The following is a 16013-nucleotide window of genomic DNA, read 5'->3' on the forward strand; positions in this document are numbered from 1 at the left end:
GTGTAATTGAAATTTAGTAAAATAATTGGGGCACTTTGGTTATATTACCAGAAAAGGTTTTTAAGTTGTAAATTCTCATTCTCAGGGGTGGCTACACTCAATAGTTTACAACTATAGTCATACGACGTCGTTGCTCCGGTCTTGTCTCTGCTTCAGAATCATCGCTGTGTCCACTGTTTTTCTTTTCCATTCTTCACCGGGAACGATGCCGTTGAAATGGTAAGCATCCAAAATCCTAAACAAAATATTTTTATTTCTTAATGGATGTAATGCTTAATTTGGAATTAAAAATTGTATGGATTAGGGTTTTGCACTGGCAACCAAATGCAGGAACAACAGTAAACACACAAATACTAAACGAAGTATCTCAATGCGTAGAGAGCATCAATGGAGTTAAAGAAGGAAGATGGAAAGCTGCTTTAACCTCTTATAAACCCATGCTTCGAGGTAGGCCATATGTCATATCTTTATGTTCTTTCTCAAATTTTCTCCATTTTTTTAAGCTTTGTTGTTGAAATTTGATAAGCAGACCAATCATTAACTCCGGAATTCCCGCGAGATTTCTTGGGGATATCATTGCCGGAGCAGCCAAATAAGTACTATTTTATGATAAGAGGTCAAAGGCTAGTTGTTGAAGCTGATTCATCAATTCAGACAATAATGGAGAAACTTCAGTCTTATAAGTCTAGGGTTGCTCTTCTGTTTGAGGTTACTTTCTTCTTCTTCTTTTCCTTTTCTTTTTCCCTTTAAAGGTAAAGGTTAATTTGTATGGTACTGTGTAATTTGTGTTAGATGTAATCTTATGCAGGGGTTTCAGTATCAACTTGGGGATTTTCAGTTGAGAGTGGGAAAGGTTGTTCCTAATCATTCTGAGAACTTGAGAGGAATTGTTATGGAGGTAATGGACTTGCAATGTTATTATCTCTTCAGTTTGAAGATAAATTATGGTAAAGTTGGCATCTTTGCATGCTATCGTCGTCAAGCTAATCATAAATGATGATATGATGCTCTGCTTGTGTTTATAGAATTGTTCATTGTCTATTAGTGCCCGACATATATTTTGAAGATTGGAATCAAAGCTGAAATTCGCATCTCACTTAGCATGTTTGTACTTATTTGGTTAATCCATAAGATTTACAATACCAAGCATGCATTTTAATTTTTGGTTAGAATGTTAATAATGTTAGCATTACATAGTAATGTATTACTATAATTCATGGCTTCTTAATAGTTCCACGTGTCATATAAAAACAGAAGTGTTTGAAGTGGTTTCATCGTTCTGTGACGATGGAGCACTGAATGTGATACTTTACTAGTCAGTCTTGATAGTAATTTCCTGAATGGTTTAGTTATACTTTGACATCATTCAGACTGTCATCCCATAACCATGCATATCTGTATCTCTCTCTCAGTGCTTTTAGTATCTTTCTCTATTATTTGTAGAAACTTGGTTTGGTCCTTATTAACCAAGATCCATTCTAATTAAAGTTGTTCATTTGAAGGTGGAGTATCTTCCTATATCCTCAATAGAGAAAGCTAGGCCAATCATGGAAGAATTTGTTGATATATGGCAAGAGGCTATATCGAAAAGATCATTACCCGGGCAATTTATGCATATAGAAACTAACTTTGCTGATTATGGTCTCTTTGATCACTATACTCCACAACACACAGCTCTGCAGTATGCTACCGTCATAGCTCAACTGATTGCAACACAGACGGTACAAGCAGCCAGAAATTAGGAATAATGGAGATACTCGAATTTTTTTTTTTTGTAAAACTGACCCCTTTCTGTTCAGAAGTTAAATATCATGAATTCATGATATTTGATTCACGTGTAATCTCCTGATTACTTTCTAAACCAAGTCGTTTATTTCTTTTCATATTAGCAAAAATATATTGGATTTGATTAGTCTACAGAATACAAGACGAAAAAGAAATACATTGAGGCGAGTCAGGTGCTATTTTATCCAATTCGTACACAAAACATTCTTAGTCCGGGTTCACATGTTTGCAGATAACATTTGTTGTAGGAACTGACAAAGGTTTCTTAACCAGCCATTAGCCAAAAATGGTCGCTTATGCTTGTTTTAAGACCATCAAAGGGCCAACTTCTTGTGGCAGTGAATCACGAAAGAAGAGGCATATGGCTGAGATATCATCTGTCGCGAGGCCTCTTTTCTTATATTTCCAGGCACGAACAGCAGACTGCACCAACCTTTTAGCTGCTTTCTGCCTATCTGGGGTTGAAGAAACGATCTGAACTGCTTCTTGGTTGGAAATAACATCCCATAGCTGGAGGAAACAATAAGTTGAAGTTAGTCAGATTATAACTTGGTTTCGGCAGCAAATAATTGGCTATAATTCGTAATATCGTTGCCATCCAAACCAAATCCAAAGGAAATTGACATTTCCAGAAGACAAAGCCAAGCAAGAAAAGAAAGAAAAAATAAATTCATTTTGGTGATTATGGTATAAAATGCATACCCCATCTGTTGCTAGAATGACAAACTGATCTCTGCTTGTTATGCTTCTTTGGGTGACATCAGGTATAGAAATGAGGCCAAAATCTTTCACACAGTAATCACCAAAAGCTCTTGATAATGCTAGCCCTGGTCTCTTCCCATCTGGCATCCAGACCCTGTACACCCCTGGCTCATCATGTAAACAGAACACTCGACCATTGGACTGTGTTATTCGTTCAGCCTCCTCTACAATCACCATAAAATAGGAGCAGAAACCCTCAAGTAAGAAAAGAAGATGGTCATGGCCATTTATAGTAAATACAGCATAAACTGTGTTAAGGAATAACAAAATACTAACGAGGTAAATTAGGCTTGAAGTCGGTGGTAAGCTGAAGTGACGCCAAACTTCCATCATCGGAAATGGTTGCCAACACAGCCCGAGAATCGCCAACGTTCGCTATAACAAGATGCTCGCCCTGAAGACAAAATTAGCAAACGATGAACCATCTGAATTTTATCCGTAGAGATTGATAGAAAGCATGTACGTTATATACCTGTTTAACAATTGTTAAAGCAGTACTACCACTAGAAAAGGCATCAATTTCAGGATGCTGCTTAAGTTCCTGATCAACAGTCGCGTAAGTTTTCAAGTAAGACTGCTTCCAAATATCAAACTGATGGAGGTTTCTATCCAGTTCCATCTCGAAGTCCATGTCCAGCGATGTCAGTGCTAAAGTTTCTTGCCAATTGCACAGCAAAGAAGATGGAACAGATTCTTTAACCCTTTTGGCAACAACATGACCCCATGGACCATGCCCATCAAAGATCCCACAAAAGATCATGTCCTCTTGGCATCCAAATTCCTGCCAAAAACCCAAATTCATGCTCCACAATTAGCAATTCGATAAGAAAATACCAACCCGTCATTTGAGCCTCTAACAAACCCTGAATAGATATTTATTGAAGCAAAGTCATACCTCCCACACAATGAAGCAATCCTGATTAATTCCTTTCTGCCCTCTCTTAGAACAAACTGATGCAAAATTATTTGATTTCATGGACTTAACAATGCCTGAAGAACTCAACATCAACTCATTCTTCCTTGCATTCTTTGCCAAAGCTTCTGCAGCTTCCTTGCCAACATCTTTCTGAGAATTCCTTCCTTTCTTGACTGATACACTCCTAGCCAATCCATCAAATATAGATGGAAAAAGCACCATTTCTTGAATCTTCTACAACTTATAATCACATTTGGCCACCCATCAGTTTTAATTCAATAATATCTAATCAAATACGTCCAAACTTTCGAAACAAACATATCAGAATCAAGAAAGCATAAAATAAGTCGTAACAAAAATTAATAAAAGAAAACAAGAGGAAGCAAAAACAAAGTTTGCTGTGATCATTTGGGAGTTAATAACAATAGAAGAAAAACCTTGTTCTTGTGGAACTTGGTTAACAAAACCATGGGAACGCAGCTTTCGCCGGATATCAACTCTAACTACCCGGAATATATATGTCGGTGACTCCGGCAAGTTAATACGTTACTTGGACATGCAAAGGCCTCTTCTCGTTGCTTATACTCCATTTCCTGTCTTCTTTTAGGTTTTCCAAGTTCATTAGTACGTTATGTATAGCTTTGCAACAACTGTAAGTAGGATACCGAAATGACTATAATGCCACTGCTTTTGTTTGCATTAATATGCATAAGCAATGGGCATTTGTGGCATTGACAAAGCAAGTTACGTGGTTGAGATTCACATCAGTCATAATGGCCGCGTTTGATTTAATTAAGATACTAAATATGCATTGGATAATGATTCATCCAAGACTGGTAATAAGGTTTGCTTAAATATTTTATATTATGGTCGGTCAACTTGCAACTTGTCCTAATAAGTTTATGCTCCTTGTGATCTCATTAGACATAATAATTAAGAAAAGTAAATGTATATATACATATAAATGATGCTTAAAAAAGGGTATAAAATAATCATTGGGACAGGGAAAGATTGGATTATATTGACTAAAATAAAATAAATTCATGGTTGGAAGAGCACTGAAATAAAATTGTATATCTTCAAGAACTGTTTGATTAGAACAAGCTTAAACAAATGTTTGATTGTGAAAGGTTTCTCACATTAAAAAGTGGAGTTTGTGCGTAGTTGTAACAAACCATTTAACTAAATTCATATGGAATTATAATAACATAGATATACATTTAAATTGGTGACCTTCGAGCAAAAAAAGAAAGATAGAAATTTTAATAAGGGCGATTTCTTTTCTGTTTAGTCCTAATCCAATGTGTTATTAAATTACCTTTAAGACCATATAAAATAATTCAGGAAATAATCTAACTATTATTTGAATTAATCTTCATGCTTATGGCCATAAGAATATTGAAGAGAGAAAAAGAATTCATTGGGACTCCTACAATAATGAATTGATGATGGTGATGATAAGAAGGATACAAAAGTCATGCTTATAAGTTAAGGAGTCAATTTGGGGGACCATGGGCATGGAATTAGGAGGCCAGATCCGATAATAGCCCTATGGCTGTGACTTGTGATTAACGTTACCACCATAAACACAAAAGTGATACCAAAATGGGACCATAAGCACATTATTGAAACGGTAGTGGGAAAAGAAAAAAAAAAAAAAAAAGGGAATAGAAAAGATGGATAGATAGCAGGAGAATTGCCACAGTTGTGAGTTGGGAATAAAGGAGAAAGATATTGAGAACATGAGATTCCTTGACTTGCCACTTTGCAGCTAAATTCTGGTATGTTCCAGCCTTCAAGGCATCATACTGATTTTGACATGGATTCTATCTCCAAAATCCAATTATAAGGGAACAGATATTGGTCTTGCTGGAGCCTACAGCTTCCAGTAATGCTGTAACTAAAATATGAGCATAGCCCAGATAAGATATGCTAAAGTTGCAAATAAAAAATAAAAAACAGAAAGAAAAAATGATCCTGTGAGCCGCTGGTGTGTCCATTATTACTAAAAAAAAGATACATTTTTGAATCTGGTAAAGGGCGTTCATGTTACAATTCCTGAGAGGCGATGATAAAATAGAGCCTCTATCCCGTTGTTTCCAATTTCTCTTTCTATCTACGTGTAACTTGTTTGATTAAAGAAATTTAAAAGCAGAAAACCAGTGTAGATTTTGTATAAGACTGAGGTCAAGATGCATTGGTCACCCCCAGATGGCGGACTCCCATGACAGCATTGCCTACCAGGAAGGGCACCGAGCTGCTGCTCAATAATTGAGATGACCTTCAACTAATAGAACACTTGAGATGCATAATATTCACTCTCATTAAATACAGGTCTTAGATCCTCCCTGCACATGAAATCTAACGGGAAAGAAACAAGATGCCCACGCACTGCCTGCAATCTCTCCATGGGATCATGTTTTTTTATGTCTCCATTTTCGTATGATTCAAGCTTTTCAGGGGCTATTCCTAAATCAATAGTGGTGTGGCCAAGCCTTTCCTTCCAAAAGGCCATGTTTTGTCTAAGTGCAGCTCTGTAAATGCGATTAGTTAGTCCGCTATTCAGAGGAAAGAAAAAAAGAGAGGGGGGGGGGGGGAGAACATGAGAGGGAGGAAGATAAGAGGGTATTCATACCTGGAATGCATAAGATCATTGGGAATGCAAGAAAATACATCCTGGTAGATGGTGGTATTTGTCTGCCAAATGAATTACCAGTACATGATTGTTAATATTGGACCAAAGTCAATGCAAAATGCAAAATGCGAAATGCAAATTCAGCCAAGGCTCCTTTAAGCACTTGACCTGGAGTTTGGTTGTGCTAAATGAGAAGCATGGCCACTTAGTGTGCTGAAGTGATGAGTAACTATAAAAAGAAGTTACTAAGCAATGATCAGATAGGTCGATCCACAGTTTAACTGTGGTCAAAGCACTGTCGCTAGGTTGTACATAGTTGGAACAACCAGATAAAGTTTGACCAGTTTTTGGCCTCTCAAGAGAAGAACAATCACTTGGACAGGTTCCTGGGTACATGACCACAGTAACAATAGGAATTTCCTTTCAATAATTTTATTTGCATATGTAGAACAGGCATATAACCACAACTTGGCTGAATCAATGCCAATTTCACAAGCTTTCACTTGTTGAACAGAAGATCCGTATATAAAAGAGTAAACTGTAAACTGCAAAGATCACGTAATTCTGCTTCTCACCTTTGCAGTTGCGATCCAAATGTCTTTGTATGTTGAATCAATTACTGGATCTATTATTTGCTTCATCTGAGATTAAAAGCAAGGAAAAGAGAGACGGAGGACAGCATCAGCAGAACAACATAAGCTACATCTTCAAAGGGCCAGTAGTTGATATTTTCGGAGTTGGGCATACTAACCTCTTTGGCATTGAGACCAAGATGTTCAGACCACAATGAAAGGCGAAGACTCAAAGAGAATTTTCCAGCTTTCCAGTGTCTCCCTCCCATAAATGAGTCAACCATCTCTTTGTCTTCAATAAGTACAGCAATCTAAAGAAATAGATTTTTGGGCAATTCAGAATCAGCTCTTAACAAGTGCTAATAATTTCTTCGTATTTGTTACCACAAAAATCAATGCCATGTGAAACCAAAAAGAAAGCAACTAAAAGTAATCAAGAATCCAACAAGCTTTTGGATTGATAGAATCTCATTTATTCTTGATGATGATGGGAATAATGATGCCATTTAAGACTATTCCTAAAAGTAATTAAAGCTTTTTAGGTGTATGCCATCATGTGAATTCTGTCAATGTTATGTTTTAGTCAAATAACAGAAACATAAAACTTTAAGATTGCCAAATCTCATAAGCTGAGACACAGCCAAGAGCATACCACTTAAATTTCAGACATGATCCTGATTTCTTAACCATATCATTGAGGCTGCGTGTGGATCGAGATTAAAGAGACTTTACAGTTACAGGAGTAATAATTAAAGGTGTAATAATTACAAGTATAATTATTAAGTTACAAATCTTGTCTAAAATATTTATGAAATAAGGAGTAATGATTTTAATGTATCAGTGATTAAATATAATTAATATTTGAAAAAGAATTTTAAAAAATTTATTTGTTAAAGAAATAAGATTGTTGAAATCAATTAATAATAAAATAAAATGATGAGTTTTTTTTATTTTACTTTTAACCCTCTTTAACCTAAGGGGTAGAGGGTTAACAAAAATGCACTACAAGGAGGTTAACCTTTAATCCCTTTGATAGTTAACCCCTTAACTAAATACTTACCAAACAAGGATAAAGGAGGCTAAGTGTTAACTCCTTAATTGATAACCTCCTCTAACCTCCAGCCAAACATGTCCTGAAGGTTAAATTTCTGATAAGAGAACATATATTCATTGCAAAGGAAAATTAAACAAAGTGATACCTCAGAATCTCGCGAACCAAGCAGACTCCTATCATTAATATTAGCTGATCCAATTAGCGTTGCACAGTCATCAATTATCATAATTTTACTATGCACATACACCTGCATATACAGTGAAGGAGCATGATTTCCAGGTGCTAGTAGAACATGCTGAATCATTTTACATAATATCACATAAATGCTTATGTTGTGTAGTGCATAAAAACAACATTTTGCAACAGATGTGAAAAAATGATAACATGAAATACAAAAACAGTCAGATGTAAGCAGGCAAGACAATACCTGACTGGTGGCGACTGGACCACCATCAAAAAGTTTCCCATAAGCTCTAAGACCATAGAAAGAAATATAATCATGTGTTTTTGGACCCAGAACATCATAAAGGTTATGGAATATCGAATTTTGTCCTCTGCAAATGGTTCGATATTGCCAATGCATTATTGCTCTCACAGATGCAGCTCCACTATCATCTAAACCTCCCTGTAAAACTAAAATCCAGCATTTACAAAAAAATTAAAATACACAAGTTTTTGACTCAAAGAGCTCAATCAAGAATCCGAACCTGGAAGCCAGGAATCAGAGGTATAACAATAATAACCCTAAAACACTTCTTCTCATTGTGTGCTCGCATAATTCGTCGATACAAGGATTCTAACACACGATTCCGTATAATTTCATCTCCTGAAAGACCTGATATAAAAAATTGATTCTGGAACAGGTTGCCCGAGAATTAAGCAAAAGTCAGGAAACAGGATTCTAACCTCCATACTGACAGAAAATTTAAAGGTAGAGAAAATATGTGTAAGGTTATTAAGTAAATTATTTTGATACTCAATTATAAAACCCTCTGTTAAGTAAATTATTTATGGTTTCAAGTGTGTTGAACTCACTGAATAATTAAGTGATTATACCTCAATATATATGAAATGCTCTGCTTTCTCAATGAGAGAACGATAAGCACAATGTATGCTCTCTTCAACTTGACTTGTTCCAGCAGACCACTGGCTCACACTCCTTATAACCTGAAAACCAGAGGTCACTAGTGAAGGCATAGGATACAGACTAAATAAGATGGTTTTCTGGAATAGATAGTGTTATGTTTAACAGCAAACATTGTCTGCTGTATTAGAATGTAAAATACGTTACAACATAAAACATCAAGAATATTATTTTAGAAATCTTTTTCTTCTAAGTACATCACTCGAGTCTATATTATTTTGGAATATCTTTTCCCCAATGTATTTAACAAAATAAGCAAGAAGATGATGTTTGGGAGAACTACAACAGAACTGAAAAACCACCCAAATTTCACCTCTATTTTACTTATCCAAAGTTCAGTTAATGCACAGCATACTGACCGTAAAAAGACCCAACATGAGAGTTAATCTACTGGATCCCAGCTAGGTCGTTGAGACCAATTGATAACGGATCATCATAGGTTTCCAAATATTTGGTCAACAAAGTAAGCAATGTATAATTAAACCCACCTGACAACGACAAGAAGTACGTGGACCAACTTGCCCAGTTTCATCTCCAAAACCAACCTGATCTCCCCGCTCTTGGGTCTCCCACCACTCTAAATGTGAAGTTTTAGTGCCAGACTGTGGCAATATGTCAGGAGATATTTTCACATGAAGATCCAAGATATTATGATCATCTACGAAACCTTTCATTGGCGTATCTGGAACAACAGCCTCAAATTTCGATTTGCGGAAAGCATAAGAGCGACTTCTGCCTGGGGTAGAGTCCAACCCATTCAATTTTGGGCCTCTACCAGAGCCATCAGTCCCCTCTGCTTCTTGAGGCAATAGCAGAGGGATATCTTGTAAAGATGATCTAGAGGAAAAAGAGTCCTCCCTTTTAATTCCTTTACTATCATCTTCACCATTCTTAGTTTCAACCTCCAGGTCCTTGCTGCTTCCCCTATAGTGTGGAATAACCATGTGATGCTGCGGCATAAGTAGTGGAATGGCTTCCTCATAAGGGGCCTTATTTCTCTGCAAAATTGCAAACTTAAATTGATATTAGAAGGTTGTTTCAGACTTTACAAGGAATAGCCATTCTTATAATTGACCTTTGCATAGTTCCAACGCTGAACAAAGTGCCTAGCTACATCACGACATGGCGGTCCCCATAGGGCACAGTGGACATCATGCCAAGGCATTCGAGGATACTTTTTACGATCCAGTTCATCTTTCATTGTATCTTCCCAAGAATTTGGTTCAGACTCCCTGCCATATAGAAGTGAATACTAATTACATATTTCTGTAAAATACAAAGCCTGCATTAATCAGCTAAACTAATGTTCCAACTGGGCAGCACATTGATTAGTCTCACTGAAACCCTATAGATTTTAAAACTCCCAGCCTCTTTGATCAGATGCTTTTAGTGCCTCTTTGATCATGTCCTCATTACTGGCAAAACATAGAGTACTAAATATCAATAAAAGCTACATCGTAAGCATCTGAATCTCTTTGATTAAACATTTTTCTTCAAATGCTAATGTCCAGAATACTCATCATACTAATCTGGGACAGTCTTTTTAGAAAAACTTCAAGGATGGTCTATTAACTGAAGAACAGAAATCACTTAAATAGGCACAAGTAAGATTATAACTGATCAAGAGCAGATCACTTATATTCATTTATCTCTCTCTTTAAATTCCCGTTCTGCATTCTGCAGGACAGCATTAACTTACCTTGGATTATAGTAATCCTTTCCTGGCCAGACAAAAGGAGGGCAATCACCCACTCGGTGTTCACGTGTGTCATAACGGCCAAAGCACAAGTCTAATCCTCCAATAAAGCAAATCTGGTAATCAACAATGACAAGTTTTTCATGGTGGGACCTATACATAACCAAAATACATATCAGAAACTGGCATAACTGTTCTAATAAACATAATATCAACATTTTAGTTCTTACAAACACTCTTAAAGGGTTACTAGATTGCATACCAAAGGTAAACACCACTAGAAAAGTGATCAGGATAACGTAGAACTCTCACATTCTCGTGTATGCTAAGAAGCTTTCTCTTGCTATATACACTGTTGATTTTAAGAGCAAGAGCCACCTCTTTATAGAGAAGAATGTATATCTGCAGTGACAAACGTTGCATTATACCACCATTCGTCCAAACGATCAGAAAAGAAAAGTTTCTAAATATTCATTTGATGGAGTAAGTGGCTGTGACATTAATTCATTTGATGGCTCCTGTCAAGACATTTTGACACCTCATTTTACCTAATACAGTTTGACATCAAGGTTCCTTAACTTAGCTCATCATAGGTTATTCGCAGTCATCATTTCTTTTAAATCAGTGAAAAACAACCTTCCTTTTCTCTCATACATTATAACTAAGATACATTTGTGCACATGGGAAAAAGCTGTATAAAAAGTCAATTTGAGCAACCAGCAGATTATGCTCAACCTGCAATAAGCAGCACTAGTCAAGATTTCTGACAAATATATCTTTTGTAAAGAAAAATAGATGATTTGGTCCACGAAGTCTCAATATTGTTCGAGCATACAATGCCAAAGAATATATTCTGTTATTCCTCCCAGAGGTTAATGCCATCTTGCCATCAAAATAAATTCTTCTAGAGAAGTAAAGGACTTGTGTTTATAGAATGGTTCATAATGCATTATCTTTTTAGATTCAAGATGAATCTTAATAAAATTCATGGTAAAAGTCTTCACAAAAAAACAACTGAACTCTCCTTATAAGGTACTTAAGTAGCAATGACAAGAACATTAATAAGCTTGATAGGTACCTGAACTCCTTGCTTAGCTTTGGCTTCCAGCAAATCATCAAGCCTTGAAGATGCATGTGCATGAAAAGGACGCCGTAGATAAAGTTCTGGGCATAGCCACCAGCCACAAATAAATATCTGCACAAAATTTTCAAAAATCCAACAGGATAACTTTACATTCAACTGCAGAATAACTAAGGCTAAATATTGATGAAATCTATGTGCCCGAGCTGGGAAGGACAGACCTCTGATTTAGCATCCTCAATAGATGAAGCAATAGCGTCAAAAGCGGCCATACCATCTATGAACCATTGAGCCTGACTACCATCTTCAGTTAAACCCCTGGGAGGAGCAAAGGAGCCAAAGCGATGAGGATGACACCAACCTTCTGGAGGCCTAAGTCCAGCATCATTGATTGCAGCAACCCAATCTTTAACCCTAGCACCAGTCTTCGTTCTTAGCTTTATGCTTCGAACACCGCATGTGACCTTTTGAAGGTTCCAATCATCTGTTAGCGAGTGCAATTATCTATATAGTATCATTATAGATAAAAAATCACCTAAAATTAACTATTTTCAGTGAAGAAGCTACATCCTAGAACAACTTTTCCTGGTCTCTAAAGAAACAGAAAAATAAAAATCCTAGTAGGTTGAAGCGAACAAAAGATTCTAAAGGTTTAACTAATATAAAGATAGACTACTCAATACTGGCATAAAAGAGTCCTTTTCTATCTAAGTTGCATATTTTATGCATAAAGGCCCGCTATATACTTACTTCCATAATTAGGCAATCAAGTTTGAGGAAATATAGGAATTTTAAAATTCCTCCTCAACAACTTTTCTCTTAAATTCCCTCCATGCCTTTTCCTATAAATAGTAGACACCTAAATACTTATTTAGACTCTAAAACAGAGAGACAAAGCATGCCATCATCAAACTGAAATGTTAAACATATCAGTAACTTTCCAGTTAATGCATCAAAAAACCCCTTAATCCAATAAACTCAGCAGACACCTAAGCCAGAATACACCATTTTCAGCAAAGTAGTAGGATAGCTGCGTAATTATTCATTAAACCTGTAAGATGAATGTCGAGATGAGAAGTTTAAATGAATCCTTCAACAGTAGCACAAATGAGCAGTAATCCACCATAAAGAAAAAGAGATGCAAGTGCTACTTACCTTAAATGCGTGACGCAAAGGATTGCGTTCCTTTGTTTCCATTGCCAATGATATTCTGCCTTCACCGCTACCATCTGAAGCTGGTAGTACATCAAACACAATTATATCTAAAGGTTTGGCATCAAAGGGATCAGCCAGCAAGGCCAAGAATCCAGGTTTTAGTACAGCCCACACCTGCACAAATCATATAGCAGGGAAAATTGTATGATTTCTCTTGTCGAAGATAGAAAATAAAGCAGTCCAATCATTTGAGTCATACATCAGAATATAAGGCCACTACTAGACCATCAGAGTTGAATGACCCCCTCCTAAGAATAATAGTGATTGCTATACAAACATTTTTGTCCTACTAATTCTAATTCCCTCTTCAACCATGAAGGTCTTATATCTTGGCATGAAAAAAAAAAAAAAAAAAGTTGCTGCCTAAAGTTCCACTTCAAATTACCACAAATTCACTTCTGTAGCTCTACTCCGTAAAGCAGTACTTTTTTATGAAAATTGTAAACTGCTATGATTAAAAAAATAAGAATTTTATAAGAAAATCTTTGTTACCAGATGTACTTATCACACGGCATTAAAGATGACACCAGTATCTTCTATTCTTGTGTTGTATATTCATGACTCTACAGGGATCTCCAGTAAATAATTTTAGATTGGAAATCTCACCATGTCTTATCCAACAGAACATTATATTCCACTAATGACTCTTAATCCAATTCTATTCATAAGAGTATTGCCTAAGTGATACCTATTAGAAGTGAGTTGCAAATTGGTGCATAAAAAAAGACATGCTTTTAAACAGTCATGTTTCCACCCGCTAAAAGGGACTCATCCTGAAATGAAAATAAAAGATTAAAAGACAATCTCATTATAAACAAAGGTCGAAGGTATTTGTAAACCACCTAAACAAAGAAAGAATCAAATATGAGATGGACCCTTAAGGAATGCACTCTAAGCAACAAGAGGCTTCAAACACACATACTTATATAAAATCAGCATGAACTGTTTATATTTTCCCTAATGGCAATGATTCAGCAGCATATGTCAAACATAAAAATGCATCTAAACTCTGCAGTGAAAGACCAGCACGGATGAGCGTCAATATAGTTCCAAGGGAGAAATTGCATTACCTTCTGCCAGTTGTCATTACAGCAACTAAACCAATGACAAGCACAACATTTCCCAGAATCATCATTTGTTGGAATTGGTGGTAAATGCCTTGCCATAACATAATCTTCTTTCAGCTTAGGGCCATATTCCAGAGAAAATGACAATTTAGAGACCTCCAAAAATTTGCAAACCTACAATATAATTTTCCCTTGTGAACAACATGTATCAAAAACAACAAAGTGACAGACAGAAAATTTTTGAAATGCATAACAATTGGCAATCAAGAAGCATTAATTATTCCAAATTAGAAAACAGAAAGGTAATGGATTCTAACAACAGTGACTTGGAAATCAACTATGATTATAAAGAGCCAACTACAAGTATCTATAGTTTATCATCACATCGCACCCAACAGAAAAAGTAACTCACCAAACATAAATAGCAATCAGGAGATTTCCTTTTCTAGAATTATAATAAAGTTACAACTCTAATACGAATGAGAACTGAAAGTTGGAGAACACTTGCAAAAAGAAAAAAACATAAACATCCCAAACTTGAAAAATGAAAGAGTGAGAACATACCTCTCGGGAGTTGACAATATCCAAATTGCCTAAAAAGTGATTCAAATATTCTTGCATTGCAACCTTTGCTCTATCAGACATGGAATGCTGCCTTCCCAATGCTGGACGAATAACTGGCAAAGCAGCTCTCGATGGAACATTTCTGTACAAGAAAGCCACCTATAAGAACTATGAGTGTGTTGAAAAAAAATTTAAGACACAAGAACTCAATTCGATTCTATTTAGTCAATTATCATGTTTTCAAAAGCCCGTAACTGCTAGAATTCAATTCTTTCAACTTATAAAAACAAAACGATATATTCAGACAGATGAAATCATTGCTCAAATTCAATTCAGTTGAACTGTTACAAAAGTTTACATGAGGGAGTAACCACCTGTTTTTTGCACTTTCTTCGTTATGCAACAGAATAGTCTCATCATCTGCATCATCATCATCTTGAACTACTGGCGTATGATCTCCTATTCCTAGATTTTGAAGCCATTCTTTAACCTTTAATATAATAATATTCCAATTAAGAAAAATAAAAATTACATCAAAAACCACACTCCTAAGCAGCAACACCAAACATATAAATAAATAATTCAGTTTTCAAAAGTGTAGCTTGACATAAACACACCTGCTCTTGCTTCTCATGTATTTCCTCAAAAAATGCTCTCCTCTTCAATGCGAAATGTAAATAAAATACTTGCGCTGCTTTCTTCGATAATTGCCACTTAAACTGAAATTTAAAAAAAAAAAAATTTTAAAAAGGACAAAAACGTTAACCATGAAAAAGTAATTTAAAATTTGATAATTAGCGACGATGAGAGATTATTATAATGAAAGGGAAGATTCGTGCCTGTCTGTATTGAACCTCGATGGTGTAAGTTAAAAGGACGGGACTGATATCACCCGCATCAGGTCTAGAAACTGAGACGATCGTGGCCGTAGGTAATTCATCGAAAATCCGAGTCGACTCAGGCGTGACTCCGTGAGTAAAAGAGAAAAACGACGACAACATCGACGATGGATGTTGTTGTTGCAGTTGCTGCTGGTTATGTTGAGGCGTGGACGGCTCTGATTGCATTTGGACATAACGCGGCCCATTACTACCGTTCATTAACTGCTCCGACGATGCCATTTCAGTTCAAATTTTAGAGTGTAGTTAAATCCAATAATTATAAGGTTATAGAAGAGAATTGCCGTTTTGGATCTAATGTTTATGGAAAGTTTGGGAGAGAAATTGAATGGTTGGTTATTTTCTTTTTTTTATTATTCTCTTATTTTTTAAGAAACAATCAAAAGATAAGTCAAACCCGGTTGCTTTGAAGTTGCCGTCTTTTCTATTGTGGGTTATGGAAAATCCGGTTTTCAAGAATTTGGATCTGTTTTTAATCTGAACAGTGTCTTGGATGAGCAAATGCTAATCATTGTCATTTTAATTAATGTAGCAAGTTAATTAGTACATAATTTTGGATATTCAATTTGGGATTAATTTATTTCTATGAAATCGAAGTGTTTCTCTTTCAAATAATAAATGTT

General features: G+C 35.9%; 3 protein-coding genes across 9 annotated transcripts; 1 reads left to right on the forward strand and 2 right to left on the reverse strand.

The window, feature by feature from the left end:
• Positions 1–91: 91 nt before the first annotated feature.
• Positions 92–1883, forward strand: LOC8278780 (mediator of RNA polymerase II transcription subunit 20a). Its single transcript, XM_002516930.3, has 5 exons — positions 92–219; positions 305–447; positions 530–708; positions 809–898; positions 1503–1883. Exons 1-5 carry the CDS (start codon positions 206–208, stop codon positions 1740–1742), a joined length of 666 nt encoding a protein of 221 aa, XP_002516976.1. The 5' UTR covers positions 92–205; the 3' UTR covers positions 1743–1883.
• LOC8278779 (probable protein phosphatase 2C 34) lies at positions 1850–4184 on the reverse strand. 3 transcript variants are annotated; one of them, XM_002516929.4, is made up of 6 exons: positions 3901–4184; positions 3443–3694; positions 3020–3328; positions 2824–2941; positions 2488–2711; positions 1850–2295 (listed from the first exon to the last, which is right to left on the reverse strand). In XM_002516929.4, the coding sequence occupies exons 1-6, from the start codon at positions 3931–3933 to the stop codon at positions 2080–2082; spliced, it is 1152 nt and encodes a 383-aa protein (XP_002516975.2). In that variant the 5' UTR covers positions 3934–4184; the 3' UTR covers positions 1850–2079. The 3 variants fall into 3 exon arrangements, with proteins under 3 accessions (XP_002516975.2, XP_015573367.1, XP_015573368.1); XM_015717881.3 differs by having other exon boundaries at positions 3443–3697; positions 3901–4181; XM_015717882.3 differs by having other exon boundaries at positions 3443–3703; positions 3901–4180.
• A 1251-nt stretch (positions 4185–5435) lies between these two features.
• Positions 5436–15833, reverse strand: LOC8278778 (phospholipase D zeta 1). Of its 5 annotated transcripts, XM_015717894.3 has the most exons (20): positions 15331–15818; positions 15109–15210; positions 14866–14981; positions 14492–14633; positions 13931–14101; positions 12801–12974; positions 11867–12109; positions 11643–11759; positions 10827–10966; positions 10568–10717; positions 9944–10100; positions 9357–9866; positions 8781–8891; positions 8432–8578; positions 8152–8349; positions 7870–7971; positions 6850–6981; positions 6674–6739; positions 6099–6160; positions 5436–5997 (listed from the first exon to the last, which is right to left on the reverse strand). In XM_015717894.3, exons 1-20 carry the CDS (start codon positions 15610–15612, stop codon positions 5751–5753), a joined length of 3369 nt encoding a protein of 1122 aa, XP_015573380.1. In that variant the 5' UTR covers positions 15613–15818; the 3' UTR covers positions 5436–5750. The 5 variants fall into 5 exon arrangements, 4 of the variants coding, with proteins under 4 accessions (XP_015573380.1, XP_048235117.1, XP_048235116.1 ...); XM_048379160.1 differs by lacking the exon at positions 15331–15818 and having other exon boundaries at positions 14492–14637; positions 14869–14956; positions 15109–15213; XM_048379159.1 differs by lacking the exon at positions 15331–15818 and having other exon boundaries at positions 14492–14637; positions 14869–14981.
• Positions 15834–16013: the final 180 nt, after the last annotated feature.

This window comes from Ricinus communis, chromosome 9, assembly GCF_019578655.1.
Source record: "Ricinus communis isolate WT05 ecotype wild-type chromosome 9, ASM1957865v1, whole genome shotgun sequence".
Classification (NCBI taxonomy): Eukaryota; Viridiplantae; Streptophyta; class Magnoliopsida; order Malpighiales; family Euphorbiaceae; genus Ricinus; species Ricinus communis.